A 25,524-nucleotide genomic window follows, 5' to 3' on the forward strand; every position below is an offset into this window, starting at 1 on the left:
CTATTTTATGAAGTGTACCAGTACCTCCTGCAGCAAAGCACCCCCACAACATGGTGCTGCCACCCCCGTGCTTCACGGTTGGGATGGTGTTCTTCGGCTTGCAAGCGTCCCCCTTTTTCCTCCAAACATAACAATGGTCATTATGGCAAAACAGTTCTATTTTTGTTTCAACAGACCAGAGGAGTTCTCCAAAAAGTACAATCTTGTCCCCATGTGCAGTTGTAAACCGTAGTCTGGCTTGTTTATTGCAGTTTTAGAGCAGTGGCTTCCTGCTTGCTGAGCGGCCTTTCAGGTTATGTCGATATAGGACTCCAGCTGTTTAATAAAGGCACAGTCAACTTAGTGTATGTAAACTTCTGGCCCTCTGGAATTGTAATAGTGAAATAATTTGTCTATAAACAATTGTTGGAAAAAATGACTTGTGTCCTGCACAAAGTAGATGTCCTAACAGACTTGGCAAATTATAAATAACAATAATTTGTTTGTGGAGTGGTTGAAAAACAAGTTAATGACTCCAACGTAAGTGTATATATACTTCCAACTTCAACTGTACCCACCACATAGTGTTACATATCCACCTACCTCATGTTACCTACCACAGTGTTTACCTACCTACCCACCCTTCACAATGTGTTACTTTCTATTTAATACTGAATCCTTTATAGAGATTTTTAAAAAAGGACATAAAAAACAGAAGCCCACTAAACACTGTCAGCAGGATATAACATTTTGGAACTTTCCAGATAGAAATATGTCATGTAGAACATGCCTATCTGACAACTAGAACCAGGAATTATGTTGGCTCAATTTAAAGCATTTCCATCTGCAACGTTCAACAACATTTGGCAACTGAAAGAGTCCCTGTGATAACAACACACTCCAGTCCAGTCTCTGTTTTAATGAAAATGCATTGTTGATACAGTTTATTGCAGGTGCATGCACTTTTTTTTAAGAGTCAAATCACTATATTACAGTCTCTCTCTCATATAACCAGGAGTTCTACAGAGCCTGTTTCTTTACAGTTCACAAAACAACAAAAAAAGACAAACACCATTGCTACAGTCAGTATATTATAGTAGTAGTTACTGTTGTGGTCGGGGAGGAAGCCTTCTGGGTGTCTGCAGATCAACAGCACCACTCTGATCCAAGGAAGAACAACAAGTCACATAATTCTCATAGATCAGTCGATTTGTCATCTAGTCCCAAGTCCACATACTGCTACAAGCAGCTGGAGAGAATGACTGATTATGTACGTAAATGCTTAAGACAGGAGACAGAAAACCTGGTCCAGGGGATTCAACCGAGTGCTGTGCAGAAACTTATTTGTGATCGATGATTTGTAAATGTGAGTGATTCAGAGCCTTGCTCGGTCCCTTCCTCGAACACACACCGGGCTCCTCTCATCAGCCCTTTCCTCATCTCTTTCTCAAAGTACATTGGAGAAAACCCAAGGCTCCTCTCCTCAGACCTTCTCTTTCACTGCGTTTTCAGAGGGAGGTGAGAACACGCTGAAAATAAAAAAAACTGAGAAAAAGCCACAGAGGAAGCACCTGGGGACAGGGATTCTCCAGCTTCAGGCAACACTTCCTCTTTACTCTACAGTAGGTCAGGCTTCATAACCCAAGGCCTAGGAGGACTAGCCTGGTCCTAGACAGTACAATCAAATCATGGGACCAGGCTACGAAAGGCATAGTACTAGCCTGGTCCCAGACAGTACCAACATATCAGGGACCACTATACGAAAAGGCATAGGACGAGCCTGGTCCCAGATAGTACAAACATCAGGGACCAGGCTAGGAAAGGCCTAGATGGACTAGCCGGGTCCCGGAAAGTACAAACATCAGGGACCAGGCTAGGAAAGGCCTAGATGGACTAGCCTGGTCCCAGACAGTACAAAGATCAGGGACCACTATACGAAAAGGCATAGGACTAGCCTGGTCACAGACAGTACAAACATCAGGGACCAGGCTAGGAAAGCACATGGAAGGATTTCACCCCAGCAGAGGAAACAAGCAGCTTCATTTGCATATTATACATATACCTTAAAAAAACAAAAGACAAGATAGCAGTTTATACTGTTACCTGCCCTCAGTGACTTGTTTAAAAGACCACTAAACCATCACCTGGGTCTCCAACTCCCTGTGTTAATTCATCAGATTAGAGTCCTCTGTAGGGGCTAACTCATCTTAATCATTATGAAGCATGATTCAGTTCACAGTTGTATAACACAAACATAATTCATCTGGATTGGGATTAGCCCATTCCGTAATCTGCATGAGTTTGGACCAATTTGGACCATAAATGACAAGTTATATACAATCACGTGACTAACAAGATGCTTTTAAATACGGATTTGTCAAAAAGAAAACAAAAAAAACAGGGTTACTTCAAAAACTTGGTTTTAAGTGCAGAATTAGTGAGCAACTTTTTCTAGGGCAAATTATGGTGTGTGTGGTTGTGTTGTTTGTCTAGGAGCCAAACTCAATGGTCTCCTCAGTGATGGGTTTGAAGTCGTAGTTCCCTCTCCCGTCCATGTGAAGGTAGTACTGGAAAAAACAAAGCTCAGTCTCAGTTCACCCAAACAGGATTTGGGTTTGGGGTTACACCAGAGCAACTTAAATAAACCCTTGCTTTACATGACACAAATTCAACAAAAGATACATATTTTAAAAACTGCCAGAAGGAGTCCCCCACAGTAATCTCCCAGAGCATTCCCAACAGTATACGGACACATCAGTAGCCACAAACTCCCCCCAGTGTTTCCCGAAAAGGTTGCAATCTTACCTCGTGATGTTTCCACAAAGACTTCCTGTGAGAGACGGTGAACAGACTGATGCCAACCTATTGAAAAAAAGACCAGGCATAAGCAGCTAGACAACCACACACACCACTTGTACATAACATATATTATTATTGATTAAAAACTGGAGAATTATAAAAAGACAGATTTAGAAGTAAAACACTCAGACATATATGTCAGTACATGCTACGAGTCCGGGCTAAAAAGGCTGGAGTGGTGTCCGTACCGTTCTGCAGTGGCTGTAGATGAAGTCCTCCACATCAACGCTCACAGCACTGGTGCACTCATCCAGGATTGCAAACTGGGGCTTGTGGTAGAACAACCGAGCCATCTACAGACACACGTGAAGCAGACCAAACCAAGTCAAAAATGGCTGTGTCCCAAATCGGTCTTGCATACTACATTACTAAAACTACACTGAACAAAAAATAAAAAGCAACAATTTCAAAGATTTTACTGAGTTACAGTTCATATGAGGAAATCGTTCAATTGAAATAAACAAATAAGGCCCTAATCTATGGATTTCACATGACTGGGAATACAGATATGCATCTGTCGGTCACAGATACATTAAAAAAATTAAATAAATGGGCCTCAGGATCTCATCATGGTATCTCTGTGCATTCAAATTGCCATCGATAAAATGCAATTGTGTTCGTTGTCCATAGCTTATGCCTGCCCATACCATAACCCTGCAATGGGGCTCTCTGTTCACAACAATGACATCAGCAAACCGTTCGCCCACACAATGCCACACACGTGGTCTGTGGTTGCGAGGCCGGTTGGATGTACTGCCAAATTCTCTAAAATGCCGTTGGAGGCGGCATATGGTAGAGAAATGAACATTCAATTATATGGCAACAGCTCTTATGGACATTCTTGCAGTCAGTGTGCCAATTGCATGCGCCCTCAACTTGTGACATCTGTGGCATTGTGTGACAAAACTGCACGTGTGTGTGTGTGTAATATATATATATATATATATACACACACACATACACACACATTTTACCCCCCTCTTCTCCCCAATTTTGTGGTATCCAATTGTTAGTAGCTACTATCTTGTCTCATCGCTACAACTCCCGTACGGGCTCGGGAGAGACGAAGGTTGAAAGCCACGCGTCCTCCGAAACACAACCCAACCGCACTGCTTCTTAACACAGCGCGCCTCCAACCCGGAAGCCAGCCGCACCAATGTGTCGGAGGAAACACCGTGCACCTGGGTACCTTGGTTAGCGTGCACTGCGCCCGGCCCGCCACAGGAGTCGCTGGTGCGCGATGAGACAAGGACATCCCTACCGGTCAAACCCTCCCTAACCCGGGCGACGCTAGGTCAATTGTGCATCGCCCCATGGACCTCCCGGTCGCGGCCGGCTGCGACAGAGCCTGGGCCAAAACTGCACATTTTAAAGTGGCCTTTTATTGTCCCCCAGCACAAGGTGCACCTGTGTAATGATCATGCTGTTTAATCAGCTTCTTGATATACCACACCTGTCAGGTGGATGGATTATCTTGGCAAAGGAGAAATGCTCACTAACAGGGATGTAAAACAAATTTGTGCACAACATTTTACAAAAAATAAGCTTTTTTTTTGTGAGTATGGAACATTTCTGGGATATTTTATTTCAGGTCATGCGTTTATATTTTTGTTCAGTGTACATACTGAGTACTAAATGGTAGTATTTAGTTTAATCTAATGCAATAAGCAACACGTTAGGCTCCTCCTAAATTTTCAGTATGTCACATCCTGTAAAACATTATTCATATACCCTAAATACCTAGTTTTTAGAAGGCCAGTATGATGTCACTCGGTGATAACGTGACAATAGGAGTGGGTGAACTAATAGATGGTGAAGTATCTCCAATGAGGTATGAGAAACCATTTTGATTGTATTTTTTTTATTTATTTCTAATAAAAACTATTCCATTCAGGAAGTATTCCTCTCATCCGTCTTACCGCCATCCTTTGCTTCTCTCCTCCACTGAGGACGTCCATCCAGTCCTGTACGGTGTCCCAGGTCCCCTCCCTGTCCAGGATGTGACCCAGCTGGACATTGTCCAGGTACTCCTTTAACACCTGGTCAGAGATTCCTTTTCTCTTCTGTTCCTCATAGGTGTCAGGGTAAATCACCTGATCCCTCAGGGTGCCAAGGGTCATATACGGTCTCTATAATAGGATTCAATAAGTCAAAGGTCATGTTGGGTCTGTACAATAAGATGGAAGAGGTCAGGGGTCATGGAGGATCTCTACAATGAGATGAAAACAGACAGACTAGAGTTGGCTGTCAATTTACAATTTGCCAAAACATGGAATAGAATACGGTAATAGGGGTGTAATGGTTCACCAAACCCACGGTTCGGCATGCATTAAGTTTTTGGGGCAACGGTTCGGTTTCAGTGCAGCAGGGGAATGAAATGCCATTCACAACGTTCAGCGTTCACAACGTTCAGCGTTCCTTCCATTGTCTGTTGTGACAGGATTGTTATTTTGGGCTTCTCAAGTTTTCACTCTGATGATGCGTTCATAACTATGTGGGCGGTGGGAATTTACCAGTTGTGAAGTCGTAAATACTAGTTGGATGCATTCATGCGATTGAACTAGTTGAAGAACGGCGATTGGCCAATGGCCAACAAGTTGTGTCAACCATAAACTAAAAGTACAGTTGTCAGGCTCATAAACAAACGATAGTGTTCAAAATGCTATTTAATAGATTGCTTTTTTTAATAAATAATGTGTTGTTGCATTTAACTGCCCGAAAATGCTGTTATAGGGACCATTTCCTTAGTAGGTGATGTCAGAGGTCACCATGTGTGGAGAAGTGCGTGCTCAGGATGACTGACGAGTTTCCCCACTAGTAACTACCAGTCGGAGGGCCATTCAAGTGGATTTTTCCCAGTAGCATGTGGTAAATTCCCACTTCCCACTTGGTTTAGGAACGCACCATGACACCGCCTTCTTCAGTGCCAGATTCATATTTGTGACTCTCATAAACGGGGGGGCCGTGTCGGTAGCACTTAAGTGTAACACAAGGTGCATTAGCCAATTCATTGAAAACTTTGGCTTGCTTATATAGTGGGTACTACCCGTTTACTGAAATGAGTGAGTCTCTTTCACGAGGTGCTGAAAAATCCCGTATTCTCAACCACCGAGAATGGCCGCATATCCGCGGCTATAAACCCAAAGACTGTAAAAAAATAAAAAAAAAACATAGCCCATCTATCATTCTTGTAATTTCTTTGGCCCGGTTAGAATCAGCTGCCGGTTAGAAAAGGGCTGCTTGAACGCAGAGGGAGACGACGTTGTTGTGTTGTTGTTTATTGGTGTTTACGTCTCGCTCTGGTATACTGGGCTGATGTCGGTGTAAAATGTGTCAACATATTGGTGGCGTTGGCAGCTGCATTGGCTTTTCTTTTAGAGCGTTTGAGACATACCGTCAACGTTTAAGATGGGGCGGCAGGTTAGCCTAGTGGTTAGAGTGTTGGACTAGTAACCGGAAGGTTGCAAGTTCAAACCCCCGAACTAATCTGTCGTTCTGCCCCTGAACAAGGCAGTTAACCCACTGTTCCTAGGCCGTCATTGAAAATAAGAATTTGTTCTTAACTGACTTGCCTGGTTAAATAAAGGTAAAATAAAAAAAATAAAAAAATCCACAACTCTCTTTCCCATCGCGGTTGTAACCTACTGGGAAGACAAAATGTTCCTAAAAATGTCCCACCACACCCACCATAGTACAGAGGTACTTCCCGGCTGCTCCTCACAAAAAGGACAGTTTGAACTGTGCCAGTTAATATTTGAATTTTGATCATGTTGTTTTAACGGTAAAGCTTGAAAAATGTTTCTCCCGGCACGGTTTTACTCAACTCAAATAGGCCTACAACGCAGTTGGGTTTACAGTGAGGACCAAACCCGAGGTTCCATACCAAACGGTTAGGTACGAATACGTTACATCCCTAATTGGTCATATAAAATACTCATGGCGTCCATTTAGTTACCTGAGGAACATAGAAGAGCTTCCCTCTCTCAGGCTTGGTCAGCCGTCCTCCGAACAGAGGCCAGAGCTATGGAGAAACACACCGAATGTTATCGCCAGGGCTTATCACTCTTAAGTTACGTCAACGCAAATAATAGATTTTGTTGCAGAACTTCCATCCCTCACCGGCATATCAATAGAACATAAAACGGAACATTCATCACCTCTCCCAGGACTCTGAAGAGTGAACTCTTGCCACAGCCATTGGGCCCACACACTAACACGTTGGTACCAGACCTCACCTGGGGGGGGTAAAGAGAGAGAGAGAGAGAGAGAGAGAGAATAACCTCATTGTAACATCCAGCGTGACCTTTCAAACTTTGAACGTTGACATCACTCATTAAAATCCAAGTGGTTTGAACATTCGACTTTAAAATACAAAAAAAAAAAAAAAAGTTATTTATGTCAAACTGACTGAATGACTAAACGAGTGGCACACATTCATTAGAGAGGCACTCCACTGTCATGTTAGTTTTAACTTGATCTGGATAACACACAGGTCTTATTGTCCTAACCAGATGTTCTCAGTGAGACTTATCCAGCATAGAGAAAAGAGAGAGATGCCTACTTCAAAGGTCAGGTCCTTGATCAGGATATCTCCATTGGGTGTTGACAATGGTGTGTGTTCAAACCTGCAGCACCAAAACAGTCAAAGACACTGCTCTTACTGACCACTCCTCCTCAGAAAACCCCTTGGCCGTGGACAACTTCAGTGAGGGTAACATATTAAAAAGAGATTTTATGCAGCCAATATCATGTACAGAAATGCAGAGAGGCTTTGTCACACATACTTGATGACGTGGTCAACGTTGATGATCTGTCCGCTGCCCGGGACAAGAGGGACTCTTTCTACAGCTTCTGATTCCTTGTCCTGATGAGAGACCATGGTGCGTTCGTACTTCCCAGAGTTCAGTTCCTTCAGGACCTTCATGAGCTCAGTGATACGCATGGTGAACCTGGGAGAAGGAGGGAGACCAGCCTAGCTCAGAACACCTCCTACCCAAGCACTATGGTGTGAAAGCTTGGAAAGCACCGATAGAAGAATTAAGTGGTCATGGAACGATAAGGCAGTTTAGTGGTCTATGTCTAGAACAGGCTACTACTTTGAATTAGAAATGGAATTTAATCAAATTCAATTGAATATGTGATTGGATCATAGTGTATTGGGAAGAGAGAAGTCTCACCCAGAGAGCCTGGTCATCTCTCTACCAGCCAGTACGATCCTTCCCAGAGCCTGGGACATCCTCAGTAGCATCCTGCCACTCTGGTAATAGTCCTCGAGCAACTCAGGTTGGCTGCTGTTCATGTGGCGGGGGTCGGCGAGGTTGAGGAAGGGCCGACTCACCACCAGGTAGCCCACCACAGTGGCTATGTCTGAGGGAAGGAAGAGACCCAAGCACTGGTTTAGTATAGGAGGTGATGCAATGAACAATGTTATTTTATGTTCGCCTGGCCAAGCAACGATAAAAATGTGGCGGCTGGACAGCGGCAAGTGGGAGAAGTGCAGAAATCAACTGGCCGCCATTTACAGATCTCTCTCTGGCTATGTAACTGACGATATCACCATATTCATCTGTAGGGTTTAAAACATCAGATCTTACACTTTGCGATCAGGCTGTCCACGAAGCCCATGGAGAAGCGGAAGAAGATAAACTTGTGCAAATGGTCGACCTGAGAAGACAGAAGACATCACGGCATTATTAAAACACTTTTAAACTCACAAAATCAGCAGTTTGTCCGTTTAGACAGAAGTGAAGACAGATCTTTAATGTACCTCGGACTGGCACACAGGACTAACGGTAACTCACCAGTTTCTTAAATGTTGAGTGAATCGTCTGTTTCTCTCTCATGTTCCCGTTGTAGAAGGCAATCTCCTCACTACGACAAAACATTACACGTTAAACATCATTTAGTTCTCTTTTTTAAAAACACCACGACAGGGGTGATTTAACAAGTTTTAATTTTTATTTTATTTTTTTAAAAGCACTCTATTGCCAACCCATGATGTACTCAGATCCAGGCCTTCACACCTGTTGGTGATGAGTCGCGAGTTGACATATCGGTACTCTCCCTCGTAGCGCTGCTCTGTCACCGTCATCTTACCGATGGGCCGTCGTAGTCTGGTCAGGAACAGGCCTGAGACCAGCAGGTAGGTCATCATACTCGCTGGGCCCTGAGCGGAAACGGTGACATCACATACAGAATATATTTCAGTACATTCTAAAAACCCGAATGGAATCTATTGGTTGCTTCTGGAATCTGAATTCGTATTCACCTGGGCACCGATGGCAGACGTCAGCTTGAAGATGTACAGTCCAATGTCCAAGAGAGGCTAAAGGGGATATGCAGTAGTGTTAACATGTAGATCTCCCTGGTGGAGTAGGGGGCCCGAGGGCACACAGTGTGTTGCGAAATCTGTCAATGTATTGTCAAATTGTATAAACTGCCTTCATTTTTGCTGGACCCCAGGAAGAGTAGCTGCTACCGTGGCAGGAACCAATGGGGATCAATAATAAAAACAAATAACAGCTTTCAGCAATATCATGATTTACACAACAAGTTAATGATAGACTAAGGTGTACTACAACAACCATACAAATTCCTAAACATACACCTTGGAACCACACACGAGAAGATATAGACAAGAATGTATACTTCGGGTCTTAAACAAACAGTAATCAGCATGATAGTTTAGGTTGTAGACTACAGTACCTTGCTGAGGTTGGAGTAGAGGTCCACCACGCTGTTACAGAACCTCTCTACGTCCTGAGTCAGCAGCTGGTCAGCGTTAGCGATACGGTTATCCAGGTTGCCCATTTTGTAGTACGTGTATCCTCTGGGGATGACACACATTTTGAGTGAGTTCAATTGCAGAGACTGACTATGGGAATGCACAGTAGACTGACTATGGGAATGTAAGGTTATGAGAAGAGGCAGTAGACAGAAGATAGTGCCATAGACAGACAGCGCGGTAGACAGTAGGGTATGCAGACAGTAGAAAGCGCAGTAGACAGTAGGGTATACAGACAGTAGACAGCGCGGTAGACAGTGCGGTATACAGACAGTAGGGTATACAGACAGTAGGGTATACAGACAGTACACAGCGCGGTAGACAGTAGGGTATACAGACAGTAGACAGTAGGCTATACAGACATTAGACAGCGAGGTAGACAGTAGGCTATACAGACATTAGACAGCGAGGTAGACAGTAGGGTATACAGACAGCGAGCGCGGCAGACAGACAGACGGCGCGGCAGACAGACAGACGGCGCGGCAGGCAGACAGACGGCGCGGCAGGCAGACGGCGCGGCAGGCAGACGGCGCGGCAGGCAGACGGCGCGGCAGGCAGACGGCGCGGCAGGCAGACGGCGCGGCAGGCAGACGGCGCGGCAGGCAGACGGCGCGGCAGGCAGACGGCGCGGCAGGCAGACGGCGCGGCAGGCAGACGGCGCGGCAGGCAGACGGCGCGGCAGGCAGACGGCGCGGCAGGCAGACGGCGCGGCAGGCAGACGGCGCGGCAGGCAGACGGCGCGGCAGGCAGACGGCGCGGCAGGCAGACGGCGCGGCAGGCAGACAGCGCGGCAGGCAGACAGCGCGGCAGGCAGACAGCGCGGCAGGCAGACAGTGCTTACTTGAGGTACTCGTCGTAGAGGTGTTTGGTTAGCCTCACTCTGAACCTCAGCTTCAGCTCATTCAGACCCAGCTTCAAGAAGTTATTCACCAATGCAATCTGTCAGTCAACAAAACATACACTTTAACATCAGCTCTTCATCAAAACACAACCTTAGTATACTGTCCAAACACAGATGAAATCTGGATTTGTTCAATCCCACGGGCAAAGAGACAGTTGAATACAAAGGCATGCAGAGAAAATTAAACACCAATTGTATAGAGGACGAGATACATTCTGTAAAAACATTCTGTAAAAACATTCTGTAAAAACTTACATATAACAAACAGAATATTCTCCAGTTATCCAGGCAATGTATGATCGATCCTATTATCTGGTTATTGCTAAATGATATTAGGAAGTGATGAGTTACAGTATTAAGGGAGGATACGAATAATATACAGTCAATGTTATTATGCTAATAATAATAATAATAATAATAATAATAATAATATCAGACGACCTCTGAGAATTTACAACAAAATAAGAAAGTCGACGGGAGTCGTCGCTGTACAACTAACCAACTACTGTAATATGACATTTATATATCAGAGGCAAAACAGAACCACAGACATCTAGAAAAATAGAGTCAATTGTTGGATGCAATGAAATACCAAAAAAAAAAAAAAAACTTACAAGTGGCATGACTTTGCAAAAGTTGAACAAGTAGTTCTTGAAATCAGTGTTGGAACGACCGATGATTGCGCTGCAGACCCAAAACATGCACAAGAACGAACCAACTGGGTCAGTGACATGGGACACACTGCTAGGCAAGACATTGGCAGATGAATGAATTTCACCTGTAACGGTTCTAGCCTCAGTAAGATCTGTTTATGCTTCAGCCAACTCATCTGCCATGATGGTCATGGGAAAAAAAAACCTGTTAAACTCAAGCACATACAGTACCAGTCAAAAGTTTAGACAAACCTACTCATTCCAGGGTTTTTCTTTATTTTTACTATTTTCTACATTGTAAAATAATAGTGAAGACATCAAAACTATGAAATAACACATATAGAGTCATGTAGTACATTGATATCTCTGCTAATGATACCACTGTGGGAGATTGAAAGGCATGTATTTTCCTGCGCAGGAATTCATTGATATGATCTGGGGCTGGGTTTCCCAGACCCGGAAAAAGCCTCATCCTGGACTAAAGCGCACTTTAAAAATGATTATCTCCATTGAACATGCGTCTTAGTCCAGTATCAGGCTGAATCTGTGTATGGGGGACCAGACCATCATATTTTAACCCCCTTCAACACGAACACATCCACCAAACTCATTGGTCATCTAGCTATAGTGAAGAATCACAGGTCACATGGCAAGTCAGGGTTCTAACCATAGAATGAGAACGCTTTCATTCTACCTCAGTGATTCTCACCTTTCAATCATGGTTCCATTCTGGATCATCCAGACATCACAATATGTCCTGGCCACCAACATGGCAGCTATGAGGACGAGGTATCCTGTCTGTGATGACAACGGAGGGAATAGAGAAGTGGAAGGGAACAGACCAGATGAGCAAACCCATCACATGATTAAATACACAGATTAAACAATGCAATGGACAGTTCTTTAAGCAAATCAATGTCATGTTTGTATTGTAAATAATATGAGCAAACTAGATGCATGACTAATACATGGCAGTTCAAATGTAGAATAGACCTGTCCTTATCTAACTGACTGGTAGAATAGACCTGTCCTCATCTAACTGACTGGTAGACCAGACCTGTCCTTATCTAACTGACTGGTAGAATAGACCTGTCCTTATCTAACTGACTGGTAGAATAGACCTGTCCTTATCCAACTGACTGGTAGAATAGACCTGTCCTTATCTAACTGACTGGTAGACTAGACCTGTCCTTATCTAACTGACTGGTAGAATAGACCTGTCCTTATCTAACTGACTGGTAGACCAGACCTGTCCTTATCTAACAACATGACAGGTAGAATAGAGAATAGACCTGTCCTCATCCAACTGACTGGTAGAATAGACCTGTCCTTATCCAACTGACTGGTAGAAGAGACCTGTCCTTATCTAACAACATGACCGGTAGAATAGACCTGTCCTTATCTAACAACATGACCGGTAGAATAGACCTGTCCTCATCTAACAACATGACTAGTAGAATAGACCTGTCCTCATCTAACAACATGACTAGTAGAATAGACCTGTCCTTATCTAACAACATGACTAGTAGAATAGACCTGTCCTCATCTAACAACATGACTGGTAGAATAGACCTGTCCTCATCTAACAACATGACTAGTAGAATAGACCTGTCCTCATCTAACAACATGACTAGTAGAATAGACCTGTCCTCATCTAACAACATGACTAGTAGAATAGACCTGTCCTTATCTAACTGACTGGTAGACCAGACCTGTCCTTATCTAACAACATGACAGGTAGAATAGAGAATAGACCTGTCCTCATCCAACTGACTGGTAGAATAGAGAATAGACCTGTCCTTATCTAACTGACTGGTAGAATAGACCTGTCCTTATCTAACAATCATGACCGGTAGAATAGACCTGTCCTCATCTAACAACATGACTGGTAGAATAGACCTGTCCTTATCTAACAACATGACTAGTAGAATAGACCTGTCCTCATCTAACAACATGACCGGTAGAATAGAGAATAGACCTGTCCTTATCTAACAATCATGACCGGTAGAATAGACCTGTCCTCATCTAACAACTAGTCATTTTAGAGTTCATTCAGTAGAGGATGAACTCTGATACACCCAACAGACTTCATATCATCGTGACCTTGGCTTATCAAACAAACTGATCAGTATGACAGGTCTGTTCGGGCTCTGTGGGTGTTTTTTTTATTTATACAACACACAAGTTCAGACAATATTATAAATCATGTACACTAGAACAACGTTTGCAAATTGATCACACTTAATGAACTACAATGTCTGTTGAGACACACGTGCATAGAGGAAGAGATAAGTTGTGGCCGTAAAAGTGACGCAATGAAGGAGCACAGATCTATCTGTACAAGACAAGGCCGATTACCACAGAGACTAATTACTTCAAGGTTTAATGCTTATCATGTGGTGCTACAGAACACAACTTTATCGGCCTAGACGTCAACTTACCGTGGAAGTTCATCCATTTTTACAAGTGGCCTTATTTTCACTCTTTCTGTGCATGTAGTTGATCCCTAAACCATTATTATTTTTTATATATATATTTTGTTTCGTTAGAGTCCTCACTTGCCATTGACTACAATGCATTATGAAGATGTGTCTAAGCAGGTTGTAAAGCTCTCCAAAAACACTCCAAACCAACTCAAATTCCATCAGAATCTCATTCTGTATAATGTCTCTGCACTCAATTCTTGAAAAAAAAAAAAAAATCCTCTCTCTCATAAATCCATATTTTTTGTCGTTGTTGTTGTAAACCGCATCATTCAAACATGAATTTATGGCACAGTGAAGAAGAAAACAAAAGTCTAACATTTTGTGCAGAGACATCCAGAATGAGATTCTGATGTAATAGGAGTGTCTTGGAGAACTTGTCATAATGCATTGTAGTCAATCGCAAGTGATGACTCAGCAAAATGTGACAACCGATTTTCTGCTACAACCACATAATGAAAATAAGGCCACATGTAAAAAATAAAAATAAAAAAAATAGTGGAACTTCCCCTTCAATAATATTATACACATTACATAATAACGGACTTATAAAATGCCACTGGGAACTCCTCTGAGCTTGTTGTTTGTATGTGACCATATTGGTCTGTAACAAAAACAACCCAACCACAAAAGGCCCACCTCTTTGCAGAACCATCGAGGCACCATGATCCGGATGATCTTACTGATTCTGAGGAAGAAGACATAGTCCACCGCAGCACGGTCTTTCTTGGCTGCTTTGTCCTTCACAAAGCAAATGCAGGTGTCAGGGGACAAATGTGGCATGTAGTTGAGCATTTATTTTTTTTCATTTGTTGGATGCATGTGTGCTTGTGTACTTACTTCATTGCTCAACACCAGTTCTGAGCGTCCTTTTTTACTGTAAACGATAGATACGGCACATAGTCAGATACAAATGTTCCAACTAGACACGTGCAACATCATGCAATGAACACAATACCAAGGGTAAAACTGATTTAGTTTCATCATCGTCATCATAAATCGAGTGTAATGGTGTTTAGGTTGAATGTAAATGTTTATATATTTTTTTAAAGAAATCACATGGGAGTCTTGACACAGCATTTAACTTCTAACGAATGTGCTATTTTTAACTGTCAAAAATTACATCAAAGGGCAGCAAGCTGCTAATAAGCAACAGTGACTTCTGTTACATTGTTGAAATATTAGCCCTGCACAGCCATTTTGGTACTCCTCCCGCCGTTTCTAAAAAACAAAAAAAGATTCTGAAAGTTATAGAAATGCATTTATCAACATGCTATATTCGTTTTTGAAAAGTATATTATATTACAGACATCTTATTACATACTTAAGTTATATTATGTGAAATGAACATTAAAAATAGAAAGATACAAACATTTGTTAAAGTACTATGTTACCATCCCCACGACAACAAATGCATACTTCAAAGCACATAATTGTGTCCTTAAATCATTGTATTTAAATACTGTATAAGTCAATTTTTTTCCAATGGAGGACCAGCCAGGTCACCTGTCATACAAGACAGTATTCGATATGGGGATGGCAGTAAGCATCAGCCTCTGACTCCAAAGATTGCAAGTTTGAATCTGGTGATAGAAAGTTGTTTTTGAGATTTTTGTTTTAATCCTATCCCAAACCTTAACCATTCAGAGTTAATGCCTAACTGTAAGATTTCAGAGTTAATGTCTAAACTTACCCTTAAACACTTTGACATTTGAGAAAGATGGATGAACGTCTAATTCTGATGTAAAACGGAGCTAAGTTTCTTCCTAGGTTTTGGCCTTTCTAGGGAGTTTTTCCTATTCACTGTGCTTCTACACCTGCATTGCTTGCTGTTTGGGGTTTTAGGCTGGGTTTCTGTACAGCACTTTGAGATATCAGCTGATGAAAGAAGGGCTTTATAGATAGATTTGATTGGAAGGACCGCTCCTTCCGAGGAGTACCAATATGGCTGCCGGTGGCGTCAATGCCTCATTAAAATGAAGAAAAAAAAACATTAGCAAATCAAGGTTTATACACATCATTGCGACTATTCCAGCTGCACCGGGGTATAAAGACCTCTATTGTTTGCTAATGAGAATGGAGATTTACATTGACAGAGATATAATAACACAAACTTAAAATGTTACAACATGCGATATGCACAGCCATCAAAGATACCTGGGATATTATACAACTACAACATCTCACTGACTTTCAGACTTTACACCCGTCAAATGGGACAACGTTTATTGGCTTGCTGGCCACAAGTTCTGTGACACAATAACCCCTTGCATGGGCAGTCTAGCTACGCACAATTAAAGTACAACAGAGATTCGATTATACTTTTTCCCCCCAGCAACATACCCGCTTGACTTGCCTCCTCTTCTTCTTCTTTGCTTCAGGATGTATAAAACGAGTAGGACTCCGCCAGCTATCGAAGAGTTTTTAGCTGTCAGGTACTTACTGACGGCCGCCATATTACCGACAGTATCAGTGGATCAGTGCGCACCGACTGGCATGCTGGGTAGTGGGCAGGGAACAAATGAGAGTAGTCCGTCACCGCGGACGAGTGAGAGCATAGGTCAGTAGAGTCGAAGGAATGGTTCAAATAACTGACCATGCTATGGTTTAAGAAAAGCAGAACACCTCAGAATAATCCGTTTATCCCGGCTATGAGGCTTATTCTAAAGCCCATGGATAATTATATGACATGAGGATATTAAAATGAACAAGCTGTGTATTGCAAGTGTGAGTGCAGCTTTTATATAGGCTCGGTTATAGCAAGGACATGGAAATAAACAGTGACATGATATCATATCGCCGAATATCATCTACAGAAAACACTTTTTTTCTGAATAGGTTGGGGTATTGGTCTCTCCAGCCTACCGTTTGGAGAATGAAAGAGTCACTTTCATGGAGAAACAATTTTTAAAAAATCGTAAACCATACATTTTACGCTTAGTTATAGCGAAACACGTCAAGTCTCGTCTTCATTTTGACAGCTCGTTGCAATAGTGATTTTGGTCTTTCAGTAGTAAAATCTAGCTATTTTGCCCCAAGTGGTTCAACTCTACCATTGAAATCGTGATGCCGCTACGTCATCTCAAGGGCGGGGTTCGGTATGCAATACACTCACTTGTCGATGTGCTGGTGTGTGGTCCCACCTCAAAGATGACTGTAAAAGCAGGTGACTGTACGGTTTATTTGACAATGGTTTTGGTTAGTGGAATGTGCCTATATAAACTGAGTGTCAGCACACGTCTGCCAACTGGTGGATTGAAAGGCTACTATTAACCAGGAAAAACTCGACCAATATTTCAACCGTTTTATTCTGCTCACTAGGTGTCATTCTCAGCCAATGCTGGCTAGACCAAGACCACGCTGTTATACAGGACATACTGTGGCTTCTTCTCCAATTCTTCTTCTTTTAGCCGAATGGAATGGGCATTAGACCTAAAGCATTGAGATCAGATCTACCACATCAATAAAAGTAAATTTTTTATTTTTTTATGTAGCCAATCATTTATTGTAGCCCTGCACTATATAACTGAATAAAACAAATAATTTTGCATAATACATTTGAAATATATAGTTATATACCAGATAACAATGTTTTTTGATTTCTGAATCAATCACCATATAGGTCTGTATCAGGGTCTCCCATACTCGATCCAGACCCCCTTCAAATAATCAAAGCTTGATGATGAGTTGGATATATGAATGAGCTGTTTAGTGCTAGGGCAAAAACCAAAATGTACACCCAGGGGTTGCCCCAGGACCATGTTTGGGAAATCCTGGGCTATTCGAGTGTAGGTTATATAGGCTACAATAATGTTTTTTGCTGTGGGGGAAATTCAACTATGCCTCTTTCACCCTCCATCCATATTGTTCAGTTTAATTAGACACTTAATGATACACCAGTTAGATGAGAACAATTGAGTCACGACGCACCAAAACATAAGACACCTGATGTTAGGGGAGGGGATGGGACCCAAACCTCTTCTTCACAAGTCGCCTAGACCAACCAATCACAAGTTGCCCACTGAGTCACGTGAGAAGAGGAGGAGGATATTCGTGCCCGGAGAGTGAGCCGAGAGGCGGACGTCTGACAAAAAACACAATTTTGGGGAAGTTTTTTTAGCGGCTCAGACAGAGAGGCTTTAGGAAAGACTCATTGATTCTGTTGTGCATTTCAAGAGTAATCTACGATAGCGGTGATTTTACGAGGTGTAATGTTTCAGGACCGTACAGCAGGTGAGTGGGCTAGGCTGCTCTAGCCTATTTGATGAAATATTAACTGGCGGCGACTCTTAGATTGACTGAACCATCACTCGCATATAGGCACCTAGAGAGGTGAAGAAGTGGATATTTCTATATAAAACGATGTGATTTTTGGTTAAATATTGGGGGGGGGGGGAAATACAAAGGAAATGCATTTTATCTCAGCAATGGAATTACTTTTTGGCTGCATGATGCTGACATTTCTGTACAGTTAGGTCAGATCTTTTGGATGAGGAGATCCAGGAGAATTGGAGTAAAATGTCGTCCGCATATAACCACAAAAGTGTGTATAATACATAGACGTGTTCATATTACCGTAATAACTCATACAAATAGATATAATGTTCCCTTTAACTAATGTAGCCTAGCAACACATTGTAATCCTCCTACTGTTGTCATTTGCAAGGTGCTAGCTACAGCGTTAGAGAGTGATGTCAACAAAAATACATGTTTTCAAAAAAACGTTTAACATGCTAATAATATTGAATAATAATAATTATAACTTTATTTGATTGTCAAAGCTAATGTGGCTCCCGAGTGGCACAGCGGTCTAAGGCTGTGCTAGAGTCGTCACTACAGCCCCTGGGTCGATTCCAGGCTGTATCACAACCGGCCGTGATTGGCCCAGCGTCGTCCGGGTTAGGGTTTTTGCCGGGGTAGGCCGTCATTGTAAATAAGAATTTGTTCTTAACTGACTTGCCTAGTTAAATAAAGGTTGAATAAATACATTTGAATTGTGTTATGAACAAAACACTTTCCTTAGTTATATGATCATCTTTATGCGGTTTTTATTTTTTATTTTATTTATCTCAATACTGGACAGCTCGAAAATTACTTGGAGGGGCTAGTCCAATTTACTGGGGGGGCTGGTCCAATTTACTGGGGGGGCTAGTCCAATTTACTGGAGGGAGGGCTAGGCCAATTTACTGGGGGGGCTGGTCCAATTTACTGGGGGGGCTGGTCCAATTTACTGGGGGGGCTAGTCCAATTTACTGGAGGGAGGGCTAGGCCAATTTACTGGGGGGGCTGGTCCAATTTACTGGGGGGGCTGGTCCAATTTACTGGGGGGGCTGGTCCAATTTACTGGGGGGGCTAGTCCAATTTACTGGGGGGGCTGGTCCAATTTACTGGGGGGGCTGGTCCAATTTACTGGGGGGGCTGGTCCAATTTACTGGGGGGGCTAGTCCAATTTACTGGGGGGGCTGGTCCAATTTACTGGAGGGGCTGGTCCAACTTACTGGGGGGGCTGGTGTCAAAGTGTCATACAAATATTCACCCCCTCTCCTCAACTTTAAAAATATTTTCACATGACCCTCCTCTACTGTCAAATAAATCGAACACCCTCCCCCTCATAGAGTTAACTGAAAATAATGTTTATGACCACAAATAATAAGTAGCCAACCCTGTGTTTATAAACGTGGATAACAACTTTGCCACTTCAGCATTCATTTGTGGCACAGTCGATCCCACGTAGGGCTACGGGCCAGAATGTTGAGGGTTCGCTAACCACCACAGGCGAGCTCATTCTCAGATTTAACATTTTGATGCCATATTTATAATTACAGTGTATTCGGAAAGTATTCAGACCCCTGACCTTTTTCCAGATTTTGCAACATTACAGCCTTATTCTCTAAAATGTATTAAATTATATATTTTCCTCATCAATCTACATAATATAGACTACACTCAATCATATGACCCACTGAAGAGATGAGTCTTCAGTAAAGACTTAAAGGTTGAGACCGAGTATGCGTCTTTCACATGGGTAGGCAGACCATTCCATAAAAATTTAGCTCTATAGGAGAAAGCCCTGCCTCCAGCTGTTTGCTTAGAAATTCTAGGGACAATTAGGAGGCCTGCATCTTGTGACCGTAGCGTACATGTAGGTATGTACAGCAGGACCAAATCAGAAAGATAGGTAGGAGCAAGCCCATGGAATGCTTTGTAGGTTAGCAGTAAAACCTTGAAATCAGCCCTTGCCTTAACAGGAAGCCAGTGTAGAGAGGCTAGCACTGGAGTAATATGATCACATTTTTAGTTTTTTTTTAGCACTAACTGAGGTTTATTTAGTGCTTTATCCGGGTAGCTGGACAGTAGAGCATTGCAGTAGTCTAACCTAGAAGTAACAAAAGCATGGATACATTTTTTCTGCATCATTTTAGGGCAGAAATTTTCAGATTTTTGCAATGTTACGTACATGGAAAAAAGCAGTAGCGTGATGTTAAGACGATGCTAAGGAGAGCTGCTAGCTAGGCCTGCATTTGTTTGTATTCCCTTCTTCTTCTTCCACCCAAATTAAACAGGGCCACTCTCAAAAACGTATTATGCCTCCATCCCCCAGACAGACAGACAGACAGACAGACAGACAGACAGACAGACAGACAGACAGACAGACAGACAGACAGACAGACAGACAGACAGACAGACAGAGGGCCTAGACATCTCCATTGTTAAGCAGAGAGGAGAGAGGAGAGAGACTTCCTGGTCTCTTGACATCTCCATTGTTAGGCAGAGAGGAGAGAGACCTCCTAGTCTCTAGACATCTCCATTGTTAGGCAGAGAGGAGAGAGACCTTCTGGTCTCTAGACATCTCCATTGTTAGGCAGAGAGGAGAGAGACCTCCTGGTCTCTAGACATCTCCATTGTTAGGCAGAGAGGAGAGAGACCTCCTGGTCTCTAGACATCTCCATTGTTAGGCAGAGAGGAGAGAGACCTCCTGGTCTCTAGACATCTCCATTGTTAGGCAGAGAAGAGAGAGACCTCCTGGTCTCTAGACTTTTCCATTGTTAGGCAGAGAGGAGAGAGACCTCCTGGTCTCTAGACATCTCCATTGTTAGGCAGAGAGGAGAGAGACCTCCTGGTCTCTTGACATCTCCATTGTTAGGCAGAGAGGAGAGAGACCTCCTGGTCTCTAGACATCTCCATTGTTAGGCAGAGAGGAGAGAGACCTCCTGGTCGCTAGACATCTCCATTGTTAGGCAGAGAGGAGAGAGACCTCCTGGTCTCTAGACATCTCCATTGTTAGGCAGAGAAGAGAGAGACCTCCTGGTCTCTAGACTTTTCCATTGTTAGGCAGAGAGGAGAGAGACCTCCTGGTCTCTAGACATCTCCATTGTTAGGCAGAGAGGAGAGAGACCTCCTGGTCTCTAGACATCTCCATTGTTAGGCAGAGAGGAGAGAGGACGTCGACAGCCTGGGGGAATGGCGTCACTGGGATTACATACCAAGGGCCCTTAGGGAGCTCCAATAGAACTTTGTTCAAAAGTAGTCTACTATATAGGGAATAGGGTGCCGTTTCAGACACGGCCTGTTTAGCTGGACAGCGCTGCCTGCTCTGATCCTGGTTTATTTTCTCTCCTCCCCAGTGAGACTGGGACAGGAAGTTTATTGTGGAGATTGATTATAGACCTATTTACATTGGACTTTTTCCCCTTCTCTTTTTCTGTCATCACAAGGCAGGAAACTGTGCCTTTCCAGATTACACTTCAGTCAAATCTCTTCTCTTTTGGTAAAATCTCTGCTTTTTCAGTTAAATCTTTGCAGTTTCAGTCAAATCTCTTCTCTTTTGGTAAAATCTCTGCTTTTTCAGTTAAATCTTTGCAGTTTCAGTCAAATCTCTTCGCTTTTGGTAAAATCTCTGCTTTTTCAGTCAAATCTCTTCTCTTTTGGTAAAATCTCTGCTTTTTCAGTCATTTCAGGCCTAACTACTCTGATGAAGTGTTTTAGGGATAAATGACCATTGGTTTCTCCTGGCTCATGTTATGTAGACTCTCAATTTGTATTGCAACATATTTGGGTAATGATGACTTTCATGTTCGTGTTTGATATATATACTGAACAAAAATATAAATGCAACATGTAAAATCTTGGTCCCATGTTTCATGAGCTGAAATAAAATGCATTTTTTGTAAATAATTAGAAAAACCTTATTTCTCTCAAATGTTGTGCACGAATGTCTTTACTTCCCTGTTAGTGAGCATTTCTCGTTTGCCAAGATAATCCATCCACCTGACAGGTGTGGCATATCAAGAAGCTGATTAAGCAGCATGATTGTTACACAGGTGCACCTTGTGCTGGGGAAAATGAAATGCCCCTCTAAAATGTGCAGTTTTGTCACACAACGTAATGCCTCAGATGTCTCAAGTTTTGAGGGAGCGTGCAATTGGCATGCTGACTGCAGGAATGGCCGCCACGAGCTGTTGCCAGAGAATTTAATGTTAATTTATCTACCATAAGCTGCCTCCAACATCATTTTAGAGAATATGGCTGTACTAAAATGGAAATTGGTCCTGCCTCTCGCATCTCCTCATTGGTTTTTAGGAGCATACACCGACATGCCATCTCCTCATTGGTTATACCCATGTGGGTGACTGAAAGTTGAACTCAGGTCCACACTCCGGTCGGTTGTAGTAATGCTGTAAAGTTGGTTACCAACCACCATATGAAGTCAAAATAAGAAAAAGAAGCCCGAAGGAAGGAGGAGAGATGACGAGAAACACATCTGGTTTTCCGTTTTATCTGTGGATTAATTGTCGGAGTGAAATAAATATATAACGGATATTTCATGCTGAAACCCTCATATTGAACTTGTCTACTATCCAGTATCTGACCCGTATAGTGTTGAGACACATGCACATACATAAACACACTAGTCAAAGCCAGTGGCATGTCATTAGTAAAGATTGAAAAAGTAATGGGCCTAAACAGCTGCCCTGGGGAATTCCTGATTCTACCTTATGTTGGAGTTGCTTTCATTAAAGAACACCATCTGTGTTCTGTTAGACAGGTAACTCTTTATCCACAATATAACAGGGGTTGTAAAGCAATAACACATATGATCGATAATGTCAAAAGTCACACTGAAGTCTAGCAAAACAGCCTCCGCAATCTTTTTATCATCAATTTCTCTCAGCCAATCATCAGTCATTTGTGTAAGTCCTGTGCTTGTTGAATGTCCTTCCATATAACCGTGCTGAAAGTCTGTTGTCAATTTGTTTACTGTAAAATAGCATTGTATCTGGTCAAACACTATTGTTTCCAAAAGTTTACTAAAGGTTGGTAACATGCTGATTGGTCGGCTATTTTAGCCAGTAAAGGAGGCTTTACTATTCTTGGGTAGCGGAATGACTTTTGCTTCCCCCCAGGCCTGAGGGCACACGCTTTCCAGTAGGCTTAAATTGAATATATGGCAAATAGGAGTGGCAATATCGTCTGCTATTATCCTCAGTAATTTTCCATCCAATTTGTCAGACCCCGTTGGCTTGTCATTGTTGATAGACAACTATACTTTTTTTTTTACGCCTTCCACACTCACTTTACGGAATTCAAAATTACAATTCTTGTCTTTCCATAACTTGGTCAGATATATACCTAAATTTGCTAATCTTACCAATGAAACAATCATTGAAGTAGTTGGAAATATCAGTGTCCATTCATTAGAAAACCCAATCTGATTCAATGAAGGATGGAGCTAAATTGAATTATGGAGCTGAGTTTGCCATTTTTCAAAAAATTTAATTGAAGATGCTCCTAAGCTTTTTACTTTCGTTCTTTCTCATTTATCTTTGTTTCATACTATGGTTTCTTCTTTTTATTTAGATTCGTCACATGGTTTCTCAATTTGCAGTATGTTTGCCAATCGGTTGTGCAGCCAGACTTATTTGACATTCCTTTTGCCTCATCCCTCTCAGCCATAACATTTTTCAATTTCTCATCAATCCACAGGGATTTAGCAGTTTTTACAGTCATTTACATAATGGGTGCATCCTTATCAGTAACTGGGATAAGCCATGTCATAAATGTATCAAGTGCAATGTCTGTTTGCTCCTCATTACAAACCACAGACCAACACATATTGTTTACATCAACAACATAGGAATCCCTACAAACTTCTTGTATGACCTCTTATACACTATATTAGGCCCAGTGTTTGGAACTTTGGTTCTCCAAGATATGGCTGCTATATTGTGATCATTACATCCAATGGATTTGGATACTGCTGTAAAGATAATTTCTGCAGCATTGGTAAAGATGTTATCAATATATGTTGATGATTTAATTCCTGTGCTGTTTTGTAACTACCCTGGTAGGTTGAGTGATAACCTGATCCAGGTTACAGGAACTGGTTACAGTTTGCACTTGGTGGTCTATAGCAGCTTCCCACAATAATCGGATTTAGGTGAGGCAGATGAACCTGTAGCCATATTACTTCAACTGTATTTAAAATCAGATCCCCTCTAAGCTTTACATTAATGTGGTTCTGAATATAAACAGCAACACTTACACCACTGGCATTTGTCTTTTCTGTAGATGTTACAACCTTGTATTGCTATCACTACATCATCAAAGGTATTGTCTAGGTGAGTTTCAGAGAAAATACGAGTCATCTGTTACCATGCTGCCAAACATACCCTTGTAAAACTGACCATCCTACCAATCCTCGACTTTGGCGATGTAATTTACAAAATAGCCTCCAATACCCTACTCAACAAACTGGATGCAGTCTATCACAGTGCAATCCGTTTTGTCACCAAAGCCCCATACACTACCCACCATTGCGACCTGTACGCTCTCGTTGGCTGGCCCTCGCTTCATACTCGTCGCCAAACCCACTGGCTCCATGTCATCTACAAGACCCTGCTAGGTAAAGTCCCCCCTTATCTCAGCTCGCTGGTCACCATAGCATCTCCCACCTGTAGCACACGCTCCAGCAGGTATATCTCTCTAGTCACCCCCAAAACCAATTCTTTCTTTGGCCGCCTCTCTTTCCAGTTCTCTGCTGCCAATGACTGGAACGAACTACAAAAATCTCTGAAACTGGAAACGCTTATCTCCCTCACTAGCTTTAAGCACCAACTGTCAGAGCAGCTCACAGATTACTGCACCTGTACATAGCCCACATATAATTTAGCCCTATCAACTACCTCTTTCCCAACTGTATTTAATTTATTTATTTATTTTGCTCCTTTGCACCCCATTATTTTTATTTCTACTTTGCACATTCTTCCATTGCAAAACTACCATTCCAGTGTTTTACTTGCTATATTGTATTTACCTTGCTACCAAGGCCTTTTTTTGCCTTTACCTCCCTTCTCACCTCATTTGCTCACATTGTATATAGACTTGTTTATACTTTATTATTGACTGTATGTTTGTTTTACTCCATGTGTAACTCTGTGTTGTTGTATCTGTCGAACTGCTTTGCTTTATCTTGGCCAGGTCGCAATTGTAAATGAGAACTTGTTCTCAACTTGCCTACCTGGTTAAATAAAGGTAAAATAAAATAAAATAAATAAATAAACTAGCAAGTTATTCACGTCATGAACCTTGTTTCTTAAGCTACATATGTTAACGTAGGCTTTTTTTTTTTTTTTTTTTTTTTTTGCAAAAGCATGCTTGCTTGTTTTCGTTGCTTTTCTGGGAAGCTTAGCTGAAGCGGATATTCTCATGTTATTTCTGTTAGTACCGTCCGGGAGAGCTGCACACAGTGTCATTGGTTTTGAGACTCTGATTGGTTAACGATGATCCAATCGCTGATGCCTTAGTTTTGTACAACACCCCTCATTTTGACTTCATCACAAACAACTTCAATGATGTCAGAAGTAT

The 25,524-nt window shown here is 42.2% G+C and overlaps 2 protein-coding genes across 3 annotated transcripts in view; one reads left to right on the forward strand and one right to left on the reverse strand.

The window, feature by feature from the left end:
• Window positions 1-878: 878 nt before the first annotated feature.
• On the reverse strand, window positions 879-16,210 carry LOC110489540 (ATP-binding cassette sub-family D member 3). The gene is made up of 20 exons (XM_021562260.2): window positions 16,003-16,210; window positions 14,500-14,536; window positions 14,299-14,400; window positions 11,886-11,974; window positions 11,138-11,207; window positions 10,464-10,561; window positions 9,544-9,667; window positions 9,107-9,163; window positions 8,862-9,004; window positions 8,640-8,709; window positions 8,433-8,502; window positions 8,016-8,205; window positions 7,623-7,787; window positions 7,400-7,463; window positions 6,996-7,073; window positions 6,794-6,859; window positions 4,758-4,967; window positions 3,027-3,131; window positions 2,785-2,841; window positions 879-2,546 (listed from the first exon to the last, which is right to left on the reverse strand). The coding sequence occupies exons 1-20, from the start codon at window positions 16,113-16,115 to the stop codon at window positions 2,469-2,471; spliced, it is 1,986 nt and encodes a 661-aa protein (XP_021417935.2). The 5' UTR covers window positions 16,116-16,210; the 3' UTR covers window positions 879-2,468.
• A 1,497-nt stretch (window positions 16,211-17,707) lies between these two features.
• LOC110489541 (rho GTPase-activating protein 29-like) overlaps window positions 17,708-25,524 on the forward strand; it is a 29,357-nt gene continuing 21,540 nt past the window's right edge. For both annotated transcript variants that reach the window (XM_036945694.1, XM_036945695.1), the window contains exon 1: window positions 17,708-17,892. The gene's annotated coding sequence lies outside the window, so the exon portion shown is untranslated. The remainder of the gene's footprint in view (window positions 17,893-25,524) is intronic.

The sequence above is a fragment of the Oncorhynchus mykiss genome, chromosome 15, assembly GCF_013265735.2.
Source record: "Oncorhynchus mykiss isolate Arlee chromosome 15, USDA_OmykA_1.1, whole genome shotgun sequence".
Taxonomy (NCBI): domain Eukaryota; kingdom Metazoa; phylum Chordata; class Actinopteri; order Salmoniformes; family Salmonidae; genus Oncorhynchus; species Oncorhynchus mykiss.